Genomic DNA, 27,989 nt, shown 5'->3' on the forward strand with positions numbered 1-27,989 from the left:
TCCCATTATGGACCATTGAAGGAACTGTGTGTTTTGGGGAAAACAATCAGAACCTTCCAGCCTGAAATGTGAATGCAGGGGCTTGTGCTGAAGGTGGTATGCACACCCCCAGGCTGACGCAGCCCGTAAGAATTTGGCTTCACTGTGCCAAGAGAAGTTCAGTGAGACCTACACAAAGGGAGTACTCTTCAAAGGTAAGTTGCTTGGTTTCAATCTCTACCCCATATTAATCACAAATATAGAGGGCTGACATTCATCAGGTACTGAGAAGAAAAAACAAGTGTTGTCTAATACTACAGTGCTAGAGGAACATATCGACTACTGTAATATAACAGGCGGGGAAAAAAAAACCCAGAAAACAACATGCACAAAACCCCACAAAGTACCAGAAAACATGAAACCCCATTCATTTAAAGTGAGGCTCATGTTCAAATATTCTGTTTAGATGTTGATGAGCTATTCTTCATTTGTCAAGTTTTTCATTCTCCAGTAAAAGGACTTTCAAACAGTAGCAGAAGGTACTCTGTCAGCGTTCTGTTCTAATTTCAGCATCGCACATTTACTATGCAGTCAGACTGCAGCTTGTACTGCACACCTGCCACCTATAACTGCTTAGGTATAAACACAACAGCAAACAGTCTAGCCCAGCCTGATCAAGTTTTTTAATCAACTTCTCAGCTCTTACAGCCACCATTTGTTCAGATACCAATGCACTAAGCTCACACACAGTATAACAATCACTAAATTTTAGCAAAAAAGGCCTACTTTTAGGCTTATTACAGAACACTGTAGTATAGAAGATGACATCTGGAACAAACCACACAAGATGACCAATATACTGAAAAATGGCATGTTATACATATTTATTATCAAATTTACATTTCACTATGAAACAACAGTAAGTGCAAAAAGCAGATGAAAAAATACCATGAAATTCCCAGACCATTCAAACATTGTAATTCCCTCGTGTAACAGCTAAATGAGGCTCAAACACAATCTTCTGCTTCCCTTTCTGCTGCTGTTAACTTTGATCACAGGTACTTTGAGCATGCAGGCATCACTGAGTTTATCAAATCCTGTGGAACTAGAAAGCTTTAAATCTGTGTTTGGTTTAAGCCAATCTAAATGAAGGTATTTACATGACACCAAGATACCAAATAACAGGAATTTATTTCTGTCTCTTGTAACTTTCACAAGCATAGGTAAGTCCTTTCTTTCTAGCATTTGTTTTTGTCTCGAACCACAAGATAACAGAACCTTTCTGAAATCCAGTTCTCTGTTCTTTCTAGTTCTACCTCCCACTCAACCAAATCACACTTGTGCAGGATCAAAAGATCTTGTGCACATTCTCAACTACCTTATGCATGCAAGTTTGTCTCCTCTCTTCTGGGAGGCAACAGAAGCCAAATCAATTCCTAGAATGATGGCAACTTTCAATATGTTCTCAGGAACACGTATGTTATTCAAAAAAAGTTTATCTTCAAGGTTTTGGCACAAAACAGTAAACTTGGAAGTACCAATTTTCCCTGTTGCTGCAAGATAGGTATAGATATACGACATGTGTGTGACCGTCCAAAGGTATAAACACATGACAGAATTTCAACACTGCACCACAGCATCAACCAACTGGATAAATGCATAAACACAGCGGTATACAGCCTTCCATTTTCTTCTTGTCTTGTGTAAAGTACCTGATGGTACATCATCCTACAGAAAACAAACAAACCAACCAACCTCTCAACATATCCACAGTATTGTTTGAACTGAACCAGTTTAAATCGTTGGCCTATGGAATATGGAAGCATCACAAAGAGAAACATGCATTCAGTTAATGTGCTTTTAGATTAATTTTAACTGAAACCTGGTCTGCCAAAGGAATTCTGATTTAGCCGATTTGCCACTTCTGCTGACAACACACAGAATGATCCAATGGCTACAGTTATCTAATGAAGCTGGTTAGAAAAAGTGTTAAACAGTGTTACAAAAACATACTTCAAAAATGTATCCGTAACTTACATGTATTCCTATAATAAACATACATAAAATGGACCTAATTTTGACACACTATGCACTTCTCTGTTGAGACCAAACTGTCTAATTTTTTGTGAACTCATTCCTGTTGTTTCCCTAGAAGTTACAAATACACTGCAGACATACCCATCTTAGTTCACTGGAGAGCAAAGTTGCCTCCCTCCATGCCTTTCACTCTTACCTTATACAGCTACGCAGGACGCCATGGCACAGCTAAGTACATACAAACATAAATATTTACATGAAGAAATTAAATATTTTTCATTTAAAAAACAAAATTAACCCGTATATGGTATTTTAAATAAAATTCACCTTTTACGTAAGATTTTGCTTAGAGAGCAAAAGGCAACTCCAGGAGTTCCTGAATATTTCTGTGCGCTGCTGACGGGCAAGTTTCTGCTAAGAATCCCTGTGCAAGTTTGAAGTGGTTACCCCTTTTCCTTTTACAAAAAAAAGACTGTTGTATCAAAGAGTCATCACAAGATCTATAGAACTATAAAAGCTGAAAGGCCACATTACAAATTTCCTATAAACCAGGTTAAGAAGCTTTCTTTTACTGCCCTACTCCACTCAACCCTGCAGCAACAAGAGTGCTGATTATGGTGGATGTGCCTTACAGCAAATGCAAATCAGCGTGATTATACTGATGATTCACACCATGCACCCAGACAGGTATCAGTTATGTCCCACAAACACTAACAGACAAGGTAAACTTTGACTGTTTTATCTAACTGTATGGAAACCAAACTTTATGACAATTTTCAAATGTATGGAAACTAAATTTTAGAAGAATTTTTAAGTGTTGATAGGTACAGTGAAAAATTACATAAAGATTATCAGGTCACTAGTGAAAACCCATTCCTCAGGAATTCTGGGAAAACTTTCTTCTTTAAGTTACACTACAAATCTACTGTAGATTATTCAGTTATGACTGGAACCTTGGATAGGAAGGAATCAAAAAAGCAGCATGGGCAGTAATATTTTGATTATTACCCCTCACAAATCAGATTTCTAAAATGGACTTCTCTTTTGAGACAGAAAGTCTGCCTCGGCTTTGTTTAGACTCAGGTTCAGAACCACTCTCCTTCATCAAAACACAGGATTTCAATGTAGACAAAATTGATTGATGTTCATTACAATGCTACGAAGAACACTAGCTTTCATATTCCTGTTTCTAAATGTAGACTGGTAAATTTTGCTCTTCATGGAATCTTTTAAACAGAATCCTCCCTAAACTCAGAAACAACTAACTGAAAGGCATGAAGTTTACTGCAGAACTCTCAAATATACATAATGTCTACCTATCAAGAGAAGAGTCAGGTTACCAAATTTCTGATACTTGTCCTGAAGTAAGTACTATCTGCTTACATCAAATAAAAAGAAACCCTAAATCAAGCACCTAGGTATTATTTCCTTTTAAAACGCTGTAATGTGCCTGAGATTTTGTGTGTGTGTGTGCGCGCGCGCAAAAAATACTCTCATTTAAAAAGATGCACAGCACACTTTGGAAAGATTTCTTAGCTTGAAGTTTTCACCCTAATACATACTTTCCTGCTTCTTAATTCTTACTCATTACACCTTCCTTTGTGTACTTCAGAAAGTCTGGAAATAAATTAACTTCTGTTAATACCTCACTAGCACAATTGCACTCTTTCAAAATATAAATCCTGACCACCAGTTTCTGTGTTCATGAACAGAAGTATTGTTTTCTTACATAGAGCTAAAGGTTCTCTCCGCTGCCTCTCAAAGTGAAGATGAGTTTAAAGCATAGTTTCTGAAATGGAAAATAAATGAATTTAAAAAATAAAATCCAAGTTTTGTTTGCTACAGAGAGAAACTTGGACCAATAATGTTGGTCAGACTGACTGTTATTTTAATATTATAAGTAAACGATACAGCCTGACTTCTAACAACTAGTAAAATACTATGGTCATATGGTGGAAAAAAATAGAACAGCACCTGCAAGACAGTTTTACACATGTCGTTTAAAAGGTTAAACTACTGAGAATGTCTATCATGTTCTTTTAGTTTTGCTTAAGTTAAGACAGATGCTGAAAGGGGTCTCAAAACTAAGCTTTGGTTTCTTCTTTCTTATCTTCCACAAAAGCCTTCTTCATCTAACCCAAGCAATGTTCTTTTTCTCCTTGATCCCAATGCTTCTCTCCCCCACATCTTTAACATGCACATGCCTTCTCCAACTCTTCTGTAGCACATCTAGCCATGCCTGTACTGGATGTTTATCCCTCATGTATTATTTACTATGCTAGAAGTCAATAATTTTTCAGACCAGTCAGTCTTCCTTTAGGATATCCATTTTTGATGACTGTGTGCAAACTGGAGCTCCCAAAGCTCCAATCATGGCTGGAAGACTCTGGTTTCTTCTCAGTCCTGCCATTAAGTTGCTACCTGCATTTAGAAACACAGTTGATTCCTGCCTCTGCAGGCTAACCTCCGGCCCCTGATTCTTGCTGTAGTGCTGTGTCTCAGGGGGCTTGATCACCCTGGCAATACCCAGCCTCTTCAGTCTGTCCACTAGGTTCATCTTGAGCTGGCCTACATCTGGAGTGTTACGGGAGGGCTTTAGGCCATACATTTCTTGCAAGAATGTCTCCGCTGGTCGAGAAGCCAGGAAATTTTCTGAGTGATGCACTCGGGGCTCAAACGGCGGAGGGGAAGGACAAGGTGAATGCAAGGGAGAATTTGGTGGAGTAGAAGGAATGGGGAGAGTTCGAGTGGGCTGTAGCAAAGGCAGTTTTTCTAATACTGGGCTATCGTAAACCTTGGCAGAGATGCCCCGTTCTTGCAAAAGTTTAGCCAGACTGCTTGTGCTGCTGAAAGTAGTGGTGGAGTCTCTTCTGTTGGTGAGAAATTCGCCAATACTAAGCCTGTAAGAAATGGATGAAGAGTTCGCTATTGGGTTTCCAATACTGCTGCCAGTACTTCCAAGTGAAAATGGGGCACCCACAGAGCTGAAATAAAATAAAAATTAAACAGAGAAAATGTACACATTAGACATCTTTACATCTTCTCTGCATTTGCCTTTTATTATACAGAAAGCTCAAGAAAAAATGAACTATTGCTATTAGCTGTGACAGTTTCAGCTTTAGTAAATTCAGAATTCTGCAAAATGTTTAGAAGTTATACTAGGCTGACAGAGAGGTTTTACTGTAAGTACCAATGAACTTACCTTCTGTGGTCATTTATACCATATTAGATAGAATATCAACATAGATGTCCAGTAATAACTTAGTTTAAAAGCTTATGATAGATTCAGGGGAAAAAACTATCACAGAATTATTTTGGTTATGTAATAGGTATATTATACAAGGCATTTGTATATTTTTCATACTTGTATATATTTAAGAGTACAAATTTACTTCCTTTAACTTACACTAACGTGTTTTAAGTCTCACTCTAGAGAATTTCAAGTTTCCTCTTTGCAACTACAACTATTTGTATGAGTAACATCCTGTGTGTTGCCTAGCTGCCTTGGTATTTTTTAAAACCGGTCGATATATCAGAAGCCAGAAAGCAACTGACTGTTTATTCCTATGGAGCAACATGTAGGATGTCAGCAGTCACCATACCTGGGAGTAACTTGAGTGACATCAGATGGGTGAAGGATCCTACAGGTAGTGAAGGTAAACGTGGAATTTGTGGAAGACAGACACTTCCCTGGATTTGAGGCTGCAATTTACGTCCATTGGGGGTAAAAATAAAGACAAAAAAGAACTAATCAAAGCAAAGTTTATAATTACTTAAATAAATAAATAAAATAAATCAACAGTGGTAAAGAGCAAAGACAGCACTGTTGCAAGGCCAAATACTTTCCATTGAGAAAAAGACTGCAAAATAAAAAGAAGAAAAAACACTAATCATGCTTCTTACCAGTGACTGGTACTGCTGCTGAAGTAACAGGTGGCAGGAAAATCCCTGCCACTGGCTTTGCCACTGTACTTTTCTTTTCCTCCGGGAAGGACTTTTGCACTTGAAATGTTATACCTCCTTCACTTTCTTCCTCATCATCCTCCTCCAAGTCAGAGATGTGGTACACAGTATCATCAGAGAGAGGGGTAAAACCTTTCGTAACAACACCTGGTCTTGGGTCAAGAATGGTGCCTAGGTTGGGGCGAGCAAGCTGCTGCCAGTGAAAAAGGGTCTGAGATCCTGGTGTGAACAAAGAGAAGAGTCTCAGAGAGCCACTACCTACTATTGTATTGAGTTACAAAAATTCATAATCAAAACAAATCCAGCCAAGTGGTGCCGACACCATGATACATGACACGCTTGGATGGCAATGCCATGAAAAAGCCTAACACTTAGCGCCAAATAAGAAAGCCAAATAGAAAGTGATACCGATGAGCTGGCTGGCACGTAGCCTGCCAAATACTATTTCCTCTTACTGCATATCATACCTAGCTATACATACACTGACAGTGATTTAGCTGGCAAATTAACGTAAAATCTTTTTCTGCTGATGAGAGAAGGAAGATCACTCTCTTACCTTCAATGGGTTTGACAATTTGCAATTTTTCTGGTAGGAGGGCACGCAGATTACTAGAGCTGGCAGAGAGATCAGTGAATTCTGAGTTTGTACCCAGGGAAAAACAGCTTTCTGTTGGTGTACTACAGCCACTAGTCCCTTTCTTCTGCTCAGCCAGCAAATGCATTTTTCGCTCCCATTCCTCCTCAAAGAACTGCTTCTCACTCAGGTAGTTCTGACGACGAAGGGAGAGCCTGTGCAGAGCTGTGACTAAGTCATTGTCTCCAGGGGTTCCTGGCTGGCCAGGATTATGAGTGCCTCTGTGAGAAACATCAAATAACAACAGATATTAAGGCCATTAAATTAACTACTTCTCTCCTACACAGCAGAGATCCAGTCTGGATTTAGTTTTGCATCAGTTAGTTTAGAAAGAAGATAGCAGGCTGTGTTTCCTACTTTAAATTATTCTCAGAGCTGCTCCTCTGGGTCATCTGCGTGTGGCTCTCCAACTGGTATACACCAGACTGGAAGGGCTTTGCTGTCATAACTACACTTGACCGATTAGATCCAGGAATCGGCAATGGGGCAGGAAAGGAAGAGGAACGTCCACGAGTGACATTAGCAACCTTGACAGTGTCAAATACTCGTTTCTGTTGACACCTGCAGAAAAGATAAGCAAGCAAATGTAGTTTCAGAAGCATTTTGAAAAAGCTCTCAACAACAGACTTCAAAGTCAGCAGAGACCTGACTAAAAAGATTTAAGCCCAGAAAACCAGGATTGCCTAAGACACTTGTGTTCCATTAAATATCAGAACTACCACTTACTTCAACCCGAAAAACCTGAACCTCTATTGATAACCACTTGAGAACATTCAGGACCATATATTTTGTTTATTTAATTTATATATGCTTTCAGAAGTATATATTTAATTTGTTACTTTTTGCTCAAAAGTAAAAGATCTAGGAACAGGACTTTCAGGGCTTTGGAAACTGTTTTCAGTCTTTCAGCTATAATTTCATTTCCCTGAGAATTTTTCTGTAAGCATTAAAGGGGATAAAACTAGCGCTGTCCATCAGAGAACTTGCATTTAAAAAATCTCATCAATTAAAGAATGAAATAACATCCTTATAGCAAATTCCCAACTTACTCACAGAATCAAGTAAGAATAGTAGGTTCCAAAGTTGCAAAGATTACCAAATACTACAAAGCTTTTTTTATTAAGTTATATAGAAATGAGGGAACATTCACATTTATAGACTTCCAGAAATCAGTTTCACCTTACTTAATACAAGCATATGAAAAAATCTTGAAATAGCACATAGAGATCTGAAAACATACTTTTGCTTGAAGAGAACAGATTCATCACCCTGACTCAATTCCTTCCGCATTGTCCCTTCAATTTCTGCTGCAAGGGAATCCTAGAGGAAAAACAGAAGCCAGAAGAGTTACTAAATTAGATTCAAGTCTTTTTTCTAAACAATTTTAGCAGAAAATATCTCTAAAAAAATTACTCAAAAAATCTCCACATTTCCCCAGCATCAATATATTTCAGACAAACCCTTTGGTTTCTGAAGGAATGGATGAGGGGCAATTTTCCACCATAACTACACCTACATATAACTAGTATGGGTTCAGTTTTCATTAGCAACATCTGCTTTTTCTTGGCACACAATGTTGATTCCTGAAGTTAAGCTACAATTGTAAAAGCACTTCTTACAAGGCCAAATGAGCATGAAGGATTCTGCATACACAGAACCAACCAAAACCTGACAAATTCCCAGCACAGCCCAGAAATACAGTACAGAGAGTAATCAGAATATATCTGACACTAATAATAATAATAATAAAAATAAAATAAATGCCTTTAACCCTTTTCCGTTGTTTTAGTCACCTCTGGCAATTAGGCTAAAGTCATGCATTTCTGATGATGCTTATAATTTAATCTCACAAGATAAGGACATAAAATTACATCATAAACTACATACAGGGAAAAAAAACCCAAAACTCTCTGAACTCTTGAAAAGACGCTTTGTTTCTTAAAGAAACACTGTCAAGTTATACAATTCATATTGACATTGAACAATATACTAGCACAACTGAGCACTAACTGTAGAACATGCCAATTGACTTATTTAACAGAAAAGGCATATAAAAAGGAAAAATAATTTTAGTATCACAATATGTCAAGTGCATGGTTAGTTTCCCAATACATTAAATTCTCAAAACTGTACACATTAAAGAACTGAAAACCCATTAAATCAGCTCCTTTGCCTACTACAAAATAGTTACTGCTGCAGCTCTTGTACTGGCTGTTTTACTCGTATAATTGTATGCTGCCACAGGCCATATGTGTCAGTAGGTGTATGCCAAGCTAGTGGTATTTATTACCACTGGAAATGCTCCACATGACTGGCGGTGGCAGAGACAAGCAATAGAGCTGGCTCTGCTGCGCAACAACTTCACTTCTTCTTGTGATTCGTGCAACATCCCTAGACACTCCGCATTCCGATCTTGCAACTCATGTAGCTGAAAGAGAAAAAGAGGCCACCATGTGATACCAGTAAGCTTTAAAGATAAGACAGAATGAAACTGAATTCACTCCTACAGAAACCTGTATCAACTGATTCAACACGAATATTTTTCCAGCTGCATGACACATGCCAGCACCTGGAATGGGCAATAGTTAGCATGGCACCCACACCGTTTTTAATGGTGAAGCACAAAGTCCAAATTAAGACTTGAAAGTGGAAAATGTATAATAAAATCCAAAGGAAAATACATCAAAAAACTCTGCAAGTACAGTAACTGCTGATGCAAAAGAAGAAGAAAAAAAAAAAAAAAAAGAGAACTTCCTTAACATCTGATGAACTACAGTATTGTTGATATAACCAGTAATATTCACACTAAAACACTCTGTCTCGTAACTACTAAGAATAGTAAGACCTCTCTCCCTGGAACACCTTTCTTGCCTTTCATACTCCTGTGAACTACAAAAACATTTGTGTAGACTTTGATAAAAATAATTATTCTTTCTGTCCAATCATATGACCCCTACCATAAGGAAAAATCAAAAGTGCTATATAATTAAAAAGCAATAGTTCCCATTCTCTATTAGTTTTCTTTCTCTTACATTCTATTCCAAACAGCTATCTAAAAATGTATATATACACACACACATACATATACGGGAGCCTTAAGTACCTCTGCTGTCAGTTGTCTCTGAGCATCTTTGGAAGCTTGTAAGTGAAGTTTCAGCTCCTCCTTTTCAATCACGTGCTGAAAGCACAAAAAGGTGCTCATCATTTTTTCAGCCAATTTCCCTGAGAGAGTTGATCCTCTGCCATACTTTCCCAAAACAGCCAATCTCTTGCAGTGTAACTCCCTGGTTTGCAAGTCAATTTTTATCTGCTGTAAGCACTGGCATGCACACACGCGCACACACATGCGCACGTACACTCTTCATCATCATTCCCTTACTTCTTTGAGTTTATGTTGAAGATCAACAATCTGAGACAAGAGGGATGAGATCTCTTCCTGGTAGCGAACCAGCTCCTCACTCTTCTCTGACAACTCCTCTGTTATTCTGGAAATTTGAGCATTTGTTTGCCCTACAAAACATAAAAGGAACTTAGCAGAGAGCTTTTCCCCAACACACAGCAAAAAAGCAAACCAAATCAAACACAAAACCCAGAAAAGATCAGTGAAAGTCAACAACAATCTTCAAAATTACCAATACTGTTAGGAAATCAATTAGTAGTTCATAGAAGTAGGTGTCTCAGAACATTCATAATGAAAACATAAATGGTGGTACGGAGGAGGAGAGAGAGAGTGAACTTCAAACACAGGTGTAACATATTAAGAGCTAAGTGCGCAGAACCTGAAATACATAACACAAGTATGTGAAATGATCACAATAAAATCCAAGGCAAGCTGCTATAAACAATTTCAAATGACCAAGGCCAGTTTGGGAATACGCTGAAGAAGTCAGGTTCTGAATTGATCTTGTTATTAACTACCATTCTCTGTAAGCAAAGGCATTTTGTCAGACCTTGTCAAGCATACACCTGTTTAGCTCTTGATTCTGGTCACTATCGATTCCCCAAAGAACCACTGCATACAATTCCCAGTTTCTTCTTTTCTTTAAGCAAGCACTTCAAGTGTGGTGACAAGGCAGCTCAAAAATCTGAAATATTTTTATGCAGTTAGTCCTGCTTGTATACTTGCCCTGAAAGCAGAGCAGAGTCGTAAAATCTGATCAATCTTGCATAAAGGTCACACTACAAATTTAGTGGTTATTGTACCTCAACAGATGTTCTGCAGAACAAGGTCCTGCCCATGGCATGGGCCTGTGGACACTTAAGCTCACAGACAGATACCTTCTTCCTGAAGACACACATTTTAAAGCTGTGGACTAGATATCCTTTGGGTGAAGATTCTTTCTGTGAGTCTGAATTACCTAGCATGCCTGTGTATGCTATCGGATTGAACAAAACAGAACTCACAGACATTCTCATTGAAGGAAGATAGGAGAGCTTATATGGCATAACTTCTATTTGCAAAGGATGTATATTTTCTCAGAGGGAACAGAGTAAATTAACAACTAAGTATCAATTCAGAGTATTTTTATGGTCATCTGGAACAAGAAAAATCAAGCAGCAACCCAGTCTTCTCTATGGTGGTTGTATAGAAAAAAATACCTTAAAATACAAGCTTAAGGCTATTATGCACAAAGGAAGCAGCAGACATCAAATGACTACAGATAAAAAATTTGTACCACCAGGTTACACAATTACCACACACACAAAATAACAGGATTGTTCCTTACTGTTTCAGAATACTTAACATGAATTTGCATAAGAGTAGCTGCAACTTTTTGCAAATAAGCCGTCCCCAAAGAAAATACTGTTCTAGACAAAACACTTGCCAATTTATAAATTCTTTGTTTCCTAATATATATATTAAAAATAAAGTCTTCATAGATACATAGTAATCTAGAATGGGCATTTAAGAGTCTATGCACTGATGTATTTCAGTGTTAAGCATGCTGAAAACTCTGTACAAGAAGTATATTTTGTTGATTTTTTGGTGTCTGTAGGCTTCAGTTTAGGTGGTTTATAAACATTAGATTTTGTGTTCATTTTCCCTCTCTAAACACAGTACACGTGCCTGAAGTTGAATGCCAGAGTGAAACCTGATCAAATACAGAAGCAATTTTGCGCTTGGGTAAAGAGCAAGACTTGAATAATTGGCATAAATTACTGAAGCTTATTTTTTGATTCAGGGGTAACTAAAAAGGTATAGGCACCAGGTATTTCAAATACCATTTTGCCATTGCAAGATACAGCCTGAATACTCACGGAGCTCTTTGACACAGTCATTGACCAGCTGCTGTTCCTTCTCTTCATATGTAATGGTTTCTGTCTTCAGGTGGCAAGCCTTCAAGAAAATTATTGGTATTCCAATTTCAGTTTATCTATACATCTACTAATGCCACAATTTTTTATTTCCGAAATTCTTGCAACTGAAGCATCCCCTCTATCCATCTTTACAATTTCTATGCATCTGGCCATTCTTCCTAACCGTTTTTTCACCACCACCTCTTTCCCTGAATTTTAGAGGTCTTTTGAGTGAAAGACACATGAACAAAACCTGATCTCTCACCTCTAATAAAAAACTGTTGCAAAAATATGTAATTGTTAGGTAAAGTAGACCAACACAGTAACCAGAAGTAAGCAACTGCATTTTCTTCAAAACTTCTTAAGGAAAAGAAATCTTGAAAATTGAATTACGTCAGCCAAATCTTTGGTGGCACTGAAAAGCTCTCAGTAGAACAGCTTTCCGCCATACTCCCCAACTAGCCTATTTAGACTGTAAATTTTCTGGGCCAGACATAGAGTACAACAGGTCTAAACAACATTGAGCATACCAGATTCCTACTTCTGTTTCAACTGTGAGGATGACAATATTAAAAATTGCACAGTTAGGTTTATATTCAGGACTGTTTGCCATTAAGTGACTGACTCACCTTAAGACTTAGTAAATGGGTTTAAAGATTATGCAAGCAAGTAGAAGTACAGCTACACAAGTGCAGGCAAACACATTTCTTTACATAATGCTGTCACATGAAAATAAAAATTGAAAAAGAAAATACAGGCTCACTACAATTGCCTGAATACAGGCATGTTTTATACACAAGAGAGACCAATTAAAATACAGAGACTAAGCGTGTCTTTAAAAGAATTTGATTAGAAGCTTATTAGCCCTCACTATTTAATATAGACTGACAAAAATGTAATGGCAAAACAATGTAATCCCCAGAATACTATTGTTAATTGCAGTCAGACTTGTATCAAAACAGGTCACACTACTTGGATCCACCAGGCCCTCAAGCTTCTTTTGCTGGGTGCTTACCTATGTTCCCACATTCTTTCACATACCATAGTGAAACTGAGGAAGGACTACCAGAGGACTCTGGAGATAACGAAGAGTAGTGGAGGAAACAGAAGGATGTGGGAGGTAGAGGGAAAGTGTTTGGGTATGATTTGTATACAGTGATACAAAATAGCTATATGCTTCAAGAGAAACCCAGATGCTGGATTTTTCAACCATCCTGATTTATTTCATATCCAGCATATGTGGTATATAACTGTAAGTCGGATATACCTTTGATCGGAGGGCAAGGTTCTCCTCCTCCAGCTCTCTGAGTTTATCTTGCAAGACATCCAGCTGCAGCAGATCGTGTGATACATTGAAAGGCTCATTGAAACGAAGAGGTGTGGAACAGCTGGAATCTGTTTCACTCTCCTCAGAAGCAATTGAAACAATACGAAGCAGGTCATCCTTCTTCGACAGTTCATGCTGCAGCTGGTTAACCTATGACAAAAGAAGATCATCAGTTCATGAAATGTATTTTAGCTATACAATATTACAATGTATTATTTATGTAGCCTCTTGGAACATCACTGTTCCAGTCTAAAATGAGATTAAAAAATAGCTCGCAGGTCATGATTCATTTATTTACATTTGCACAGAAGATTCAACCTCTACTGATTTTATAGGAAGTTCACAACAATCATAATTTTAACACTGTGAGGGAGACTGAAAATTCAAGATAATGTGAGAATGGACAACAGAACCTACTTCTTTAATTGTTTACTTCAAAATAATTTTCCAGCTGCTTTGATACATGTTTACATTTTATTATGAACATTTTTCTGAATTGTAACTTCCTGGAGAAAAGGACTGACATGTAAATGAAATCTATTTACATGTATAGACTTGTACCCCCCCAATTGTTGTGGTTTAACCCTGGCTGGCAACCAAGCACCATGCAGCCGCTTGCTCACTCCCCTTCACCCAGAGGGATGGGGAAGAGAATCAGAAAGGAATGTAAAACTCAAGGGTTGAGATAAGAACAATTTAATAGGTAAAGCAAAAGCTGTGCATGCAAGCAAAGCAAAGCAAGGAATTATTCACTGCTTCCCATGGGCAGGCAGGTGTTCGGCCATCCCCAGGACAGCAGGGCCCCATCACGTAACAGTTACTCAGGAAGACAGATGCCATAATGCCAAATGTCCAACCCTTCCTTCTTCTTCCACCAGTTTATATACTCAGCATGATGTCATATGGTATGGAATACCTCCTTGGCTAGCTTGGGTCACCTGTCCTGGCTGTGTCCCCTCCCAATTTCCTGTGCCCCTTCAGCCCTCTGGCTGGCAGGGCCCAAGGAACTGAAAAGTCCTTGATTTAGTATAAGCATCACCCAGCAACAACTAAAAACATCAGTGTGCTATCAACATTGTTCTCACATCAGAGCCAAAACACAGCACTGTACTAGCTACTAGGAAAACTAACTAACACAGCTGAAACCAGGACACCAATGTATATATAATATGAACTGTAGGACAAATAAAAAACAGGAGAACAGACAGATCTCATCTAGATAAATTCTATTTTGCGCATTTTAATTTGTATATGAATACATAAATTTCTGCTGTCCTACAGCTAATTATTTTTTTTATTACCAGCATACTGTTTTATACAGGCAGCTGAATCCATTTCACTGTAACTTAGACTACATCTGTTGATGACAGCGTTAAAAAAATTCAGGAAAACTTAATTCTTTTTTAAGAAAGAAAGAAAAAGATTAGATCAAGAATCTGTGCTTAAAGGAATAGATGGGGTGAAGATCTTCAGCAGAATTCAGTTTTCATTAAATTTTATTTATTTATTCTAAGTGTAAACACCCCATTAAACATTTTCTTGCAGTTTTCTCACCTGTGAGTCATTATATAGCAGATCATGTCAGATACCAACTACTTATTCTGACTTAGATTATTAGATTCTTAGTTTAATGGCAGGGTATCAGACTGATGGTCAAAACAAACACTTTAAAATGCAATGCTGTTGTACGTATATCATAGTAATACCTAGCATTCTCATAATTTCTCAGTAATTACAATATGCAGTCTTCGTAGTCCATTCTCAGAGTAAGAAAGCTGATTGAACAGTGACAATTAGGAGAATGACGTCTAATTATACTTCAGTTTGAGAGCAGCAATCACCTGCTTTCACAATGAAATAATGTATTTCTATTAATCCTCTTACCATCATCATAAAAAAAATTAAAGAAAGAAAGAAAAAAAAAAAGAAAGAAAGGAAGAAAGGGGGGTGGGCGAAATCACTCACTCGATCCAGAGTTTGTCCTAACTGTTCTTCTAGTGCTTCATTCTGTTCTGTCAACAGATGGTTTCGCTTAAGGAGGGCTTGTCCAATTCGGGCTGCCAGTTCCAGGTCCCGATCTTTCTGCTCACAAAATGAGAACAAATGTCTACTTTTGATCAGATAAGGTTTAAATTCAGAGTAGTACTAGATTTTCCTAGTTACTGTTTAATGCAACACTGCTTTGACATCCCCCTTCACTCTCAGATGGATCAACATAGTGAGATCAATGATTACTGCTTCATCATCTGGATCCAGAACACATCCGTACACGTGTTTCTTGATATAGTACATTCTCTTCCAGAGCATTTGCGGTAACACGGGGACGGGAAAGCATCAAACCTGGGGACAGTTTTGCGTTTTGTGCTGAGTACTGGAGAAGTTATATGGGCTCTGTTGAACCCTACAAGCAGTCACATATACTTAGGCCTGTGGTCTCTGAGGTGACACTTTCCCCAGAACAGACTGCTCAACATGGATAGTTTTGAGACGGTAGAACCAAAGGAGCAACAGGAAAGCAAAAGAAAGCAGTTTTTCTCTCACACTCCCTGGTTCCATGGGCACCCATAGTTTTGCTAAATTTTGTGTCTCAGAGAGTGCAACCAAATGGGCACTCCTGATAAGCAGCTCCTGAAGATAACTGAACCAAAATTTCCAGCAGCTGAATAAAGCCCTTCCTCAAATACATGCCCTCAAATGCAGTAACATAGCATTGCAGACACGAGCATACCTCAGCTAACAGATGTTTGACCATGTCAGCATCACTGTAGGTTTTCTGCTCCACATTATCTGTGCCAAGAACTGAAAAGAGAAAAACATACTTACTGAAGTAGCTTAAGTACCACAAGACTGCTGGGAAGGGAGAGAGGTAAAACTCAAGAGAATGTTTTTATATACAAATACAATACTTAGTTTATAAAACTGGTGGAGGCTATGAAAACACATCTTAACTTCAGAAATATAATAGAAACAATACTCATTTGGTAGACTGATACAATGAGGTACTGAACATTCACAGCTTTCAGCAATATGAGCTAAAACTTGAGCTGCTCACATATCCTTCAAATTTAGAAAAAGGAGGAAAATCTCTTTTTTAATACAGCCACGCTATTAAATTATCCAGCCTGCTGGGAAGAGAGGGAAGAATATACTGGAGCATATCCAAATACAGCTGAACAAAAACGCAGACTTTACCCTTGAAACAAAATTCCCATTAGTGTGACAGCTATACACAGGAAGTATGGAGACCCCAGAGACTAGTGACGAAAACGTGTTTATTAAGTGCTTGATCATCTTGGAAACAGCTAAAAAGAAATAGGATAACATATGTCTGCAATTTAGATGTAGCAGTAAATCTTATCTTACTGACTGAGTGATTTTGACCTTTGAAGAGTTTGTAAAAAACTGAAGACAAGCAGGATTTGAAAGACAGGACTGAGTCAAGAAAAAACAAAGCATGAAGAATTTGCAACAACTCTGAACAAAACACAGTGCTAAAACACAAAGCACTGGTCTGCTCTACTTCTTGTCCTAAGAAACAGAAGATGCTAGTAAAAAAGAAATCTTAATTACCTTGTGCAAATTTGTGAGATCCAGCCAAAGAGGAGGAAGGAAGTTCAATAAGAGCTCGAGTTATAGAAAATGAAAGACACAGGGAAAAAGGAACAAAAAGAAGAAAGAATTAAAATGTAAGAAAACAGGTGATTTTTTACATGCACCTACCACCACCAGAAGAAAAAAAATGAATGTGTAAACATACTTTTTACACCATTAAAACTTCCTTAGAAATTTTAAAGAATCACTTAAATATGATTCCCTTCAAGAGCAGAATTACACATCTCACTTGCAGGTAATGGATATTTGTGCTTGTCCAAGTTCAACAGACATTTGCTATATTTGCTTTATGGAATTAGAATCATGAAAGTAAAGAAGGCAGCAATATAAATTTAAGAAATATAGAAGAATCTGCTTCAACTGAAGATCAAAGTTAACCTGTTTTGAAACGAATTCCATCATCACTGCACTGCAAAATGAGATTACTATGGATTTGGTCTAAATCTATTTCTGAAGATTTCCTTGGCACTTCTAACTTGTTTAAATCATATTTATACTCTGAATACATAGCGGTATTGGGTTTTTTCTTTGTTCTTGTTGAGGACTGCACAATTAGTTACAAGATAGTGAAGTGCCAAGCTCAAGTGCACACTAACTTTATTTACATATGTTATATAAGCTATGAATGACCTTTACATACATAATGTCCATATTTAACCTTTTAAAACATAACATTAAGGCTACACTAGAAAAAAGTTGCATTTTAGTATAGAAAGAAACTTTCTTGCAGTCTTGAAGGACAGGAGAAGAGAAAGAACAATATAGAAGAAAAAAAGTTTACTGAACTGTTTCTCTAAGGGCTTAACAGAAAATCTAAAAAATCAAATGTTTTTATCAGGTAGATCAGCAGACATAAAAACCCAACACATGCTCTTCAAGTATTTAGAAGCTTTGAAGTTATAGCAGTGCCATTTACTAATTGTATTTCTAAGCAGGGCAAAAATAGGAATTCTTCACAAAATTTAAAGTACTCATCTATCAGTAGCATAACACACATTTGGGAGGTCAATTTTACTGCACCACTTGGTTGCCAAGAGAGGACAGCAAACTCATCAGGCTTACTAATATTTGGAAAATACGCACATATATACATTTCAGCCATTATAGTCAGAACATTATAACCAGCTCTCCTGTGGTAACTGTTCCCAACAGGCGATTTCAAGTAAAAAGTTTCTATCCAGTGGCAAGTCACCTCAATAAAGATTTACACTAATTACATACAAGGTTACTCATGTAGGTAGGTTCCTAAAAATCAAACCCAAATAAATTTACTCTGACAAATGAAATCACAGGACAGCTTTGAAATTCACTCTATACAACTTTTGTTATTTTCTTACAGTACAGAATCAAAATTATACACAGTTTGTCATAATTGTCTCTTGTGAACATGCACATGGGCAATCTCTCCTCACTCACCTTGCCAAGTGAAAGCTGCAAGCAACTCTTCATTTTGGTTAATATTCTTGTTAGGTTGTGCCATGTCTCTTTAGTCACACACACAAAGTAGTTCTAAAGACAAATGCCTTGTAATTCAGGGCTTCTTACACTACCACAGTTGAAGCAGAAAACATTCTTCCACCTCACTGAAAACACTGCCAGTGGGAACTCAACTGGTCATTGGATAAACCTTCTAATAGAACTATAGAATCACAGAATTGTTTAGGTTGGAAAAGACCCTTAAGATCAAGTCCAACCTAGCACTGCCAAGTCCACCACTAAACCATGTCCCTAAGAGCCACATAGGCAAATAACAGGCAGCAGCAGCCATAAAAAGAGGAGGAGCTCAAGTGCAATAACTGTTGTTAATTTTTATTTTTTTTATCTTGGATGTCAACTGGAAATTCACTCAGACCACGAGTTTAGTGTTCTCTTTAGGAGAAAGTTATAAAAGTGTTTTCATACATATATAGTAAGGAGAAGATCTACACACAAAAAACCAAGTTACACTTCAAGAGTGTGGCTGTCACAATTATTCCCAATTCAAGTCAACAGAAAAAGAGGCACAAATTTCACCTAACAAGCTATTCAGCAATGATTATAACTAGATTTTGATTTATATCAGTTTTTGTCTGGGACCTTCCCCATATATCCCTCTAAGTTACTAGGCGCGAAAAAACTAATATGACGACTACCACATTAAATCTCTTTGGACAATTTCTAGGAGAAACATAAGCTATATTTATCTTGAGTTTATATGACTCAGCAGTTATGACTGTGCTCTTAAATGACAGAGTTAGTTCTGTATGTTATGCCTAGGTTATCTTTTAACTTAATGTCAGTCATTGTTACAGCTCATTTTTGAGAGCTGTCAAGAAAACATCTATGGTAACTGTTCAAAAAACTCTCACAAGCAGTTTAATATTTTCACAGGACATTTTCTATAGTTAAAAAGAACTTCTCACTGGGTGAAAGTGGAAGACACTACTTTCTGTAGCACCTTGACAGCCAGGTAACACATGACTGCCTTTATCAAAACACTGATAAAACCCCTCCCCCCTCTCACTGCAGTTTGGAATTATAGGCTCACACTGACTGAGGGTCCTTCTCTTAGTGCTTCATCACACTGGAACTGCAGGCGTTTACCAGAGAGCTTCACCAGAGCCACATTTGATGTAAAGTTCCTTCCAGCACTCTATATAGTTGAAACTGAGGAGGATGGACACACCCCACTGACTACACAACTGCTGCCAGTGAACTACAAAAGTGTCCACTCAACTAAAAATCATTTATGCTTGCAATATTACTATCAGAAACAGACTGAGCAATAAACATTAAGTGGCTTTCCAAATACTTTCCACAGTTAAAGAGTTCCAAGTCTGCAAGCTGAACTGATAACAAGATTGCTTTAAAGTGTCAAGTGCTGCATTCTCATGAGGTATTATTTTACTTTTACTTATTCATTTGCTATACATCCTGGATGGACGCTTAAAGCACAACAACAAAAAAGCCCGTTCAGAGGTGGCATTACAAAAAAAGAAGTAATCATTACAGATTATCTATAAATACCAAGGCTGTATGTAAATACCAAGTTCACTCTCACAAGTAGTCTATTCCAATAGTTCCAATAGATGGAGGAAACAGAACTTCCCTGTTCCTCTGAAGTGATTACAATGCATTCTCCTCTTTTCACATGAAAACACTTGAAACTACAGGCAAGTTAGGGTTCAGTTCCCTTGGCAGCCTTCTAATAATTTGATTTTTAACATATTAAATGTTTCTTCATGTGATCAGAAGCTGTTTTCTTCCTTATGATCTGCTGGGTTTAAGGATAAGTTACTCTGTATTTTCAAAACTGGAAGGCAGTGATAAACACTGTTCTAGTACCCACCTGGCTGGCATTCACCCCATTTCTACCTTCAGAAGAAACCATGTTGCATTTCAAAAGCAACATTGCCACAAAAGGTTAGGACAGCGTCATTAATCTCCTGAAAACGGAGTTGCCACATGCTCTGTACCTCTCATATTACATCTAATCTAGCACAATCCTAGTTTCCTGTCTCTTTTCCACTATCACATGTTCCCGTTCTTATTTCTATGTGAAATCTAATGAACAGGCCGCCATAGGACATGCTAGATCAGCCCTTAGAATTGCAGTGCTGAACTACAAGCACTTCCCCTGAACTCATCTTTTTCTTCCGCCTGTCCAAAGTTTTCCAAATGTGAATGCTTTATAATATTAATTTTATATTTAGGGTTTTCTCTTCAATAGTTGGAAAAAAATATATATCCCAGACCCAGATATACTCACTCATGTAACGGAAGGGCTCCTCATCACGAACTGGAGAAGTGATTTCAGGAAGATGGCCATGGCAGGCAGCAGACTGAATCCAATCTTGATTTTCATACAGATACAAAGAGTCCACTCGTAACTTGTAATCTGGCAACTGTTCTTCTAGCATGCTCACCAGCTCCACCTCAGGAAGGTCCTCGCTGGAGCAGACATCTGAAAGTGAGTAAATGCCACTAATAGTCCATAACTATTATACACAACATATTTAATCTTGCAGCAGTAATATACATTCTATATACTAAAAATAATTTAGAAACCTTCAGTAGATTTGAAAAGAATTATTCTGTACTGGACAAATTACCAGAATACTTATTGAACCAGTATTTGATTTACACTGTAATATTTGTAAGTTCCTGATCCCCAGCTGACTCCACAACTGGTCTAGACAGCTGGTCTAGTCATGACTCCCTCTGACTTCTTCAATATGATATATGTAATGAGTTTCAGTTTTTAATTTTCCTCTTCATTGAGCTAAATCACAGACCTGCATTTTACCAGCTATTGATTTTGTAAGGTTTCATTGGCTTTAGCATAGTTACATTTCTCTTTTCTGAAGGAAATTGACATTTTTCTTGTACTTCTGTTTATTGTTTTGTCCATTAATGAATGTAGATGTAAATAACGTTAAACCACAAAAATCAACTGAACACTGCTTGAAATCAGGGAACAAATAGAAATTCCATTACCATCCATATGAAAACACACTAAGAAACACAATACTCAAAATCCTGGAAAGGAAGTTGAGCTCTTCCTGTGTCATGCTCTGCCTTAATCTCTTTCACAACTATTGCAAAAAAAAAGGAAACATTAACTCTAGGTTGCTAGAATACTGTATATCAAAGGTATATGGCAATTATCTTTCCTACATTTGTAAAGAAGACTATCTTCAGTATCTTTCAGTGGAAAAAAATGCCAATGTTGATTACTGACATTGAGAATTTTACAAATGACATTTTACACTGGAAGATGATTTTACAAGCTACTTAAGAGGACTCACCATTTGTGGTCATCTGCAGTACCAGCTAAGCAATACAAACAACGTGGAACTTAACGTTGTCTTCAGGTTGGTGTTCTATAACATGTTTGATACATTCAGGATTTGTAACGGCAAATCTTCAACTTACCAGAGACGCTCTCCAAGCCCCTGTGATCAAAATTCATGAGTCCTTTCTTCTCAGTTCACTTCTTTGGAAATAGCATTCTGTAGTCAGATTGTGCAGTCCCTTTATTGCTTTGGCTTTGGTTTAGAGACAGAGTAAGGGAGAGCCATCAAGCCACCAAGATACTAACAAATCTGCCATCAACTCACTTCTGCAGACCGGTTCATACTCCAGATCTGTTGCCATCTTAGGACATGATTATCTCATCTGGGCTACTACCGATCAGTAGAAGTATCTATAGGACATTTCATGCTTCACAGGCTTCTCAGCTCAGCCATCATCTAGAAATAAAAGAAAGAGAATGCCAAAGCTGTCACAGTGACAGATGTCAATCTTTCAAATGAGACCTGTAAATTAACATGACTTCATCCCTTTCAGTCTGAATTTTCTCCCTGTACTACCATTTATCTAAAAAATCTAAACATTTTAACCCCCAGTTTACAAATTGCATGTAAACTGTAGCATTAAAAAAATGTATTTTCCCTGCAGACATAACTTTTCACTTTCAGCATCAGCTTTGTCAATTACCTATTTGTCTATACCATTCCTCTTCTTCCATATAACATTTAGTGTATGACAGGTTCATTCACTGAAATGAGGCATTTTCCTTTTACCCTACAGGACAGTAGCTCCAACTACACAGAAGTTTTCTTCAGGGTACTACATTTATCTAAAGCAATGCGTACTAAAGGCAGGATTTCAGAACTGTCATATTAAGCATTTTGATTGTTAAAAAAAAAAAATTATAGGACTGTTTGCTTGAATTTCTTCCCCTTTAGAAGTCTGTTAATTAAAAACTGGATCTATCAGACATTTACTTCGTGGACCACGACAAAATTTGTGTTTCCTCTTCAGTAGGGACTCATTTAAACCAGAAATGAAACTACCATGACTAATGGAGATAACCTATCAGAACAGTTTAATAAAGCAAAAATTCTGCCATTCCCTTGCCAAGACTGATCAAGTGTCTTCCATGCAAAATACAAGAGTAGCCCTAGATGACAGAAAAATATGAAATCAAAGAGAACAAAAGTCTCATTTTCCCTCCTCCTATACTCAGTAAACACAAAAAACTCTTGAAATCTTAATTAATTTCAAATTTGCTCTTCAAAGTTTCCCTAAGATCTCCCATCCCCAAGCACAACACTCACAAGTTTGTCTCTCTGTCTGTAGCAACCTCTCATTTGACAAGACCAGAAAGGACAGTGCAGGAGCTTTCTGAAGAAAGCCTAGAGCTTGCCAAGTTCATCTGCTTGTAGACTTTGGCAGGAGATCAAAAAAGAATTTCCTTCAATTAAGGTCAGCTCACACTTGTAAGCAATATCTTCTTACACTGTCATTTATTTATTTAAATATGTACTTTATTTACCAGTTTTAAATCTTATTCATATCAGACACTTATTGAAAACAGTAAGACTGAGATTTCAGAAACATTTGCTATCTGAATGTATAGCTGTTTCCAACAGTAGTTTGTGATCTTTTTCAAGAGGCTGTTTTTTAAATGGATTGCTGAAAAGCACTAACTAGACACACTCACACCCTCTAAAACAATTGAATACAGCAGAAGACGATACTTAAGAATGCTGTAGATCCACAGAGCAAGGTGATTTTACTTTGTAATAAAAAGAGTCACTGTAGAGCAAGACAAAATTCTGCCGCACAGGACTGTTTCTTCACAGTTCTGATTGAATCTTTTTCCTTTGAGTTTTAACACTGCAAAAATGAATGCTACTTCCTCTCAAAACGGGACTTAATCTCTCTTCTAAGTAGTGCAAAGCAGAAACACTATTTGTTGCAGTTCAATCTCAGTTCAGCCAAGGGGGGGCGGGGGGGGGCAGTGTGGTGGTGGAAAAAAAAATCATTTGGCTCAAAGTTTTCTAGAGCATCAGGCCAACATCAAGCTACTGAATTAAAAGAGCAATCTCATTTGTAAACCTTTGAGAAGTTTGCTAGATAAACAAACACCATAAAAGTTAATGCTCACATTTCCGATGCTTCTTATAGCTTTAGTTTAGTGTGTCATGAGGCAACTTCTCTGGAAATTCACCCAGCTAATGCACTGTGCAGTACCACCCTGAAAGTGACTCCATGACCCTTTTACTCTGCAGGTATAAAACTATTTCCTAAGTTCAGATTCCTTCTCCAAGTTACAACTGTAATTAAATACACTCAGATGAAGCCCATAAAATTTACAATATGGCTTTAAAATATACAACCATGCTACAAAAATATCCGAAACAGAAGCCAGAAAACTTTCTCAGGTATAATTTTTAATCTTTACTTATAAAGATTATTTCCACTGTCAATTTACTATATTAATTCCGCAGAGATGTACTTCTTACCCATTTTGTCCCCCTACTCCCTCCTATGCCAATTTCCCATTGATGTTTGAGTCTTTTACAAATAGGTTAACTGAACATGGAAGAACCAAGGAGAATTCGAATACTGGAGAATGGCCTATATGTAGGAGTGGTGCTCTCAGGAGGCTTTCTTCAAGGAAGGCTCAAGAGAAATGGAAATATCAGACGAGGTTTTACATACATACCAACCTACCTCAATCTGTTTATTTCTGTGCTCTCTAATTAAATTTTACTCCATGATGCGTGTTTCACATTGCAACTATCCTGTGGCTTGAAACAGTAGGCTAAAATCAGGAGTACCTATAGCACACTTAAGAAAAAGACCCCTTGTAGAGGTGAGAACTAGTCCTAAGCCTTTTACATCTGCCCCACAGAACCCAAGTTGCTCTGAGGTTTCCTAGAGCATCTGTGCATGGAAAATGGAAAAGAAACTCAAAAAGAAAGGCAATGCTGGAGCCCATTCATGCCAAGAAGTATTTTAAAAGCATGGAGGGCTATCATTTATGACCCAGGCAACAGTCTTATTGTTCACCATTGTTATAACAAAATCTGACGAAACTCCCAATGAAAACTGTACAAAAATTAAAGCATAACAACAACAACAAAAAAACCCACAAACCAAAACCAAAACAAAACCACCAAGGGCTGGAAAAACATTTTAAAAGCATTATGAGAAATACACATGAATTGCCTACTAAGTGGTAGGATATCATAGTGTACAGGTTAAAAAAAAAGAAAAACTAAACAATAGGAACCACATATTCCATTAAACCACAGATATTTCAACATAGCATTTAATCTTGGTAGTAAAGAGACAAAAATGTGGTCTCCTGACCACATGACAGGAGATTTCATTAATTTTTCCTTCAATGAGTCAGAAGATCTCAGCCAAGATTAACTTGCAAAAGCAATATTAAGTAAAGACTCAGAGAAGTTGAAATAGCTATAAAATATTAAAAATTATAGTCTTATCTTTGTGACTACCACTTTGAACAACTCAAGACAGACACAGAATGACAGTTGTGCCATCTTATTTCAGAATGTAATTCTGAAGACATTCAACCACTAGAGAACTCCAAGTCATATTCAAATTATCAGAAAGGTGAGGTAAGTTGCTTTTACAACTGGAAACTGTAGACAAGCAAATGTATGTGCTTGTTTCTTTATGTACAAAAAGTAAAAAATATAGCCAAATTTTTTTGGTCAAAATAGCATCTATTTTGACAACATCCAAACTCAAACATAAATATCCTGCTGTTCCCATTTGCTGAGAGCAGTTGACTCCTCACAAGCACTTGGAAAGACTAAACTAGATCTGCTCCTCTGTACAATTACAGGATGCAAGGCATCAAGCCACAATTAACACAAACAAAATTTCAACAACAAAGAAGATTCTAACTCGATTAAGGGAGAAGGCAACATCCATTTTCCAAAAGGAAGCAAACCGAATGAGTCAATTATTCTGGGATACTGAATTCTACTGCTATGTAAATATGCAATTAAAAAACCAAACCAAACCAAACAAAATGGTATCAAGTCATTAACACAGTACTTTTTTCATTACTAAAACAGGAATGGTGTCAAGCCAGCTAGTAACAATAAACAATTTTTGCATTTCAAGGTTAATGAAACAGTTCTATTCTTATAGCAAACACGACCATGTTGCATTGCTGCCAAAACATTCCTGGGACTAGTGCTCAGAGGCAGAAGCCAAATCCTTCAACACTATATAGGATGAGATGAAGGACAAAGGACTATATACTGAAAAACTAAACTATCGGAACATGAGCTTTGTCAAAATTAACTCTTGCTGTGTGCCTAACCTGTTGTTTTCAGCCATTACTATCCCTACAGAAACCTATTTAGTGCTTGTGTTTCTCTCATGTAAGCGGGAAAAAAAAATTAAAAACTATGCCAGCACAATCCTAATAACGAGCGTAATAATCATAAGCAAACTTGCAACAGACCTTCAACCATAAATAGTGTGGTATAAGAAAGGAACTCTAAGAAAACAAAATAAAACCCCATACACATCTCCTGGATACTTTACTTCTTGCAGGTTTACTTTTATTCAAAAGAAAAGTCTACCTGCAAGAAATAATGTATACACATAGCAATGTTATGATCCCAGGGGAGCCTGGGAGAAAAAATCTCTTTTTTCAGAGAAAAAAAGAATCATCATGCATTAAGTATTTGTTGGTTAGAGACTACAAAAATGTGGTATATGTTTTTCAGGCAAGTGCTGTGCTCATATTTCATTATAAAGGTCATTAGCGGCTTCTTTTAAAATTGAAGCTTGTTCTCTATAAACTTGAAATGAACTTAAGTAACATTTAAAGTTCACTGAAATCACCAATGCTTTCAAAGTTGATGCATAGCTGCATTCACCGAAGGAAGTGGTTTAGGTTACTTAATAACCCAGCCAGTGCTCAGCATTTCAACAGTTACAATTCTGTATTCATTGAAATAAACCAGACTGATCCATATGACTCAGTCACCAGAGTATCACTAGCAAACTAACTAGATAAAAGGATCTGTTATCTCTTTTGTAAACTTGCCTGTGAAAATGCTGGGTTTGTCTTCTTAGAAAACCAATCAGTGGATCACGTTTATCCTTCCTGAGAGACAGTGCTCCTGCTACACAATATTCATTGCAGCGAACCCATTATTAGAGGCAAACCACCACCAGAAAAGTCTGTAATTTTCCAACACCCTACTCTTTAAGCCCCATTTTCAGACACTCCTAAGAGAAATTTGACAAATCAATATAGTTCTAATCAAATCAAAATCTAATCAAATCAAACAAATAGTTCTAATAGGTGACACCATCACTAGAGAATTGACAAATGTCAGGTACTAGAAATTAATTCCTTTTTTTCAATTTAGCTTCAGCGTTAGAAGTGTAATTAAAAAGAAGTCTACCTGGTTTTACTCAGAAATACATCTTTTGAAAGATAACGAGTATCTGAAAGCATGCCTAAAAATGACCATGCCTTGTAATGGTGTGTGAAAAGTTATTTACTAGTATTTGCATCAGACTCTCGCAATCAGTCAACAACTCTGAAACATAACCATAAAAAATGAGCATGCATGCAACAGCCTACAGCTGAAGACTGCATTTAAGAAATAAAAGTGCAAGGATGCAACTCCACACAGCACTTTTTCCCTAGGATGGCTGACAGAATAAGACATTTACTGACAGAGACCTTATTACAATTTGATCAGCCGATCAGGACGTAACGATGTGATTAAAAAGTCGATAGAAGCCAAACCCTCCTTGCACCCACATCCGTACGTCAGGACCAGGGCTAAAACATCACCATCGAGCTTCGCCGCCCAAGAGCGGTGACACGGACCTCCCGGCGAGCCCGGACGCAGCACGGAGCCCTCGGGCGGGCTGAAGGTCACAGCAGCCCCCCGCCCGTCACTGCAGCCTCAGCACGCGCATGGAGCGCCCGAAGGTTACTGTAACTCCGGCCCAGCGCCCTGCCTCAAGCTCCGCCGCCGCCCGCCCCACCTCAGCGGCCAGGCACGGCGGGGGCCCGCGGAGCCGGGGGGGGGGCCGCGCCTCGGCGGGAAGCGGCCCCGAAGGCGTTACGGCGGGGCAGAGGAAGGAGCTCGCTAAGCCGCCCCTGAGGCGACAGAGCCACCCCGAATCAGCACCGAACGCCTCTTACCCGCCCCGCGCTCCCCCCAGCGCGTCTCTTCGCCGCTGCCACCCGAGGCCGACGGGCCCGCGTGTCATAAACCGGCGACTGAGGAGGGACCCCGGCGGCTTCCGCCCGGCTCCCGCCGCAGAACTACAGCCCCCGGCTGGCGGCGCGGCCGC

The 27,989-nt window shown here is 38.0% G+C and overlaps 1 protein-coding gene across 3 annotated transcripts; it reads right to left on the bottom strand.

Moving 5' to 3' along the window:
- Positions 1–836: 836 nt before the first annotated feature.
- TRAK2 (trafficking kinesin protein 2) lies at positions 837–27,960 on the bottom strand. 3 transcript variants are annotated; one of them, XM_055811402.1, is made up of 17 exons: positions 27,838–27,960; positions 21,765–22,081; positions 20,599–20,793; positions 16,809–16,862; positions 15,967–16,037; positions 15,204–15,320; positions 13,179–13,388; positions 11,873–11,951; positions 9,993–10,123; positions 9,717–9,791; positions 8,904–9,041; positions 7,854–7,933; positions 6,971–7,174; positions 6,536–6,834; positions 5,920–6,198; positions 5,619–5,718; positions 837–4,916 (listed from the first exon to the last, which is right to left on the bottom strand). In XM_055811402.1, the coding sequence occupies exons 2-17, from the start codon at positions 21,799–21,801 to the stop codon at positions 4,322–4,324; spliced, it is 2,664 nt and encodes an 887-aa protein (XP_055667377.1). In that variant the 5' UTR covers positions 21,802–22,081; positions 27,838–27,960; the 3' UTR covers positions 837–4,321. The 3 variants fall into 3 exon arrangements, with proteins under 3 accessions (XP_055667377.1, XP_055667375.1, XP_055667376.1); XM_055811400.1 differs by having other exon boundaries at positions 837–5,000; XM_055811401.1 differs by lacking the exon at positions 16,809–16,862 and having other exon boundaries at positions 837–5,000.
- Between the last annotated feature and the right edge of the window lie 29 nt (positions 27,961–27,989).

Source organism: Falco peregrinus, chromosome 8, assembly GCF_023634155.1.
Source record: "Falco peregrinus isolate bFalPer1 chromosome 8, bFalPer1.pri, whole genome shotgun sequence".
Classification (NCBI taxonomy): domain Eukaryota; kingdom Metazoa; phylum Chordata; class Aves; order Falconiformes; family Falconidae; genus Falco; species Falco peregrinus.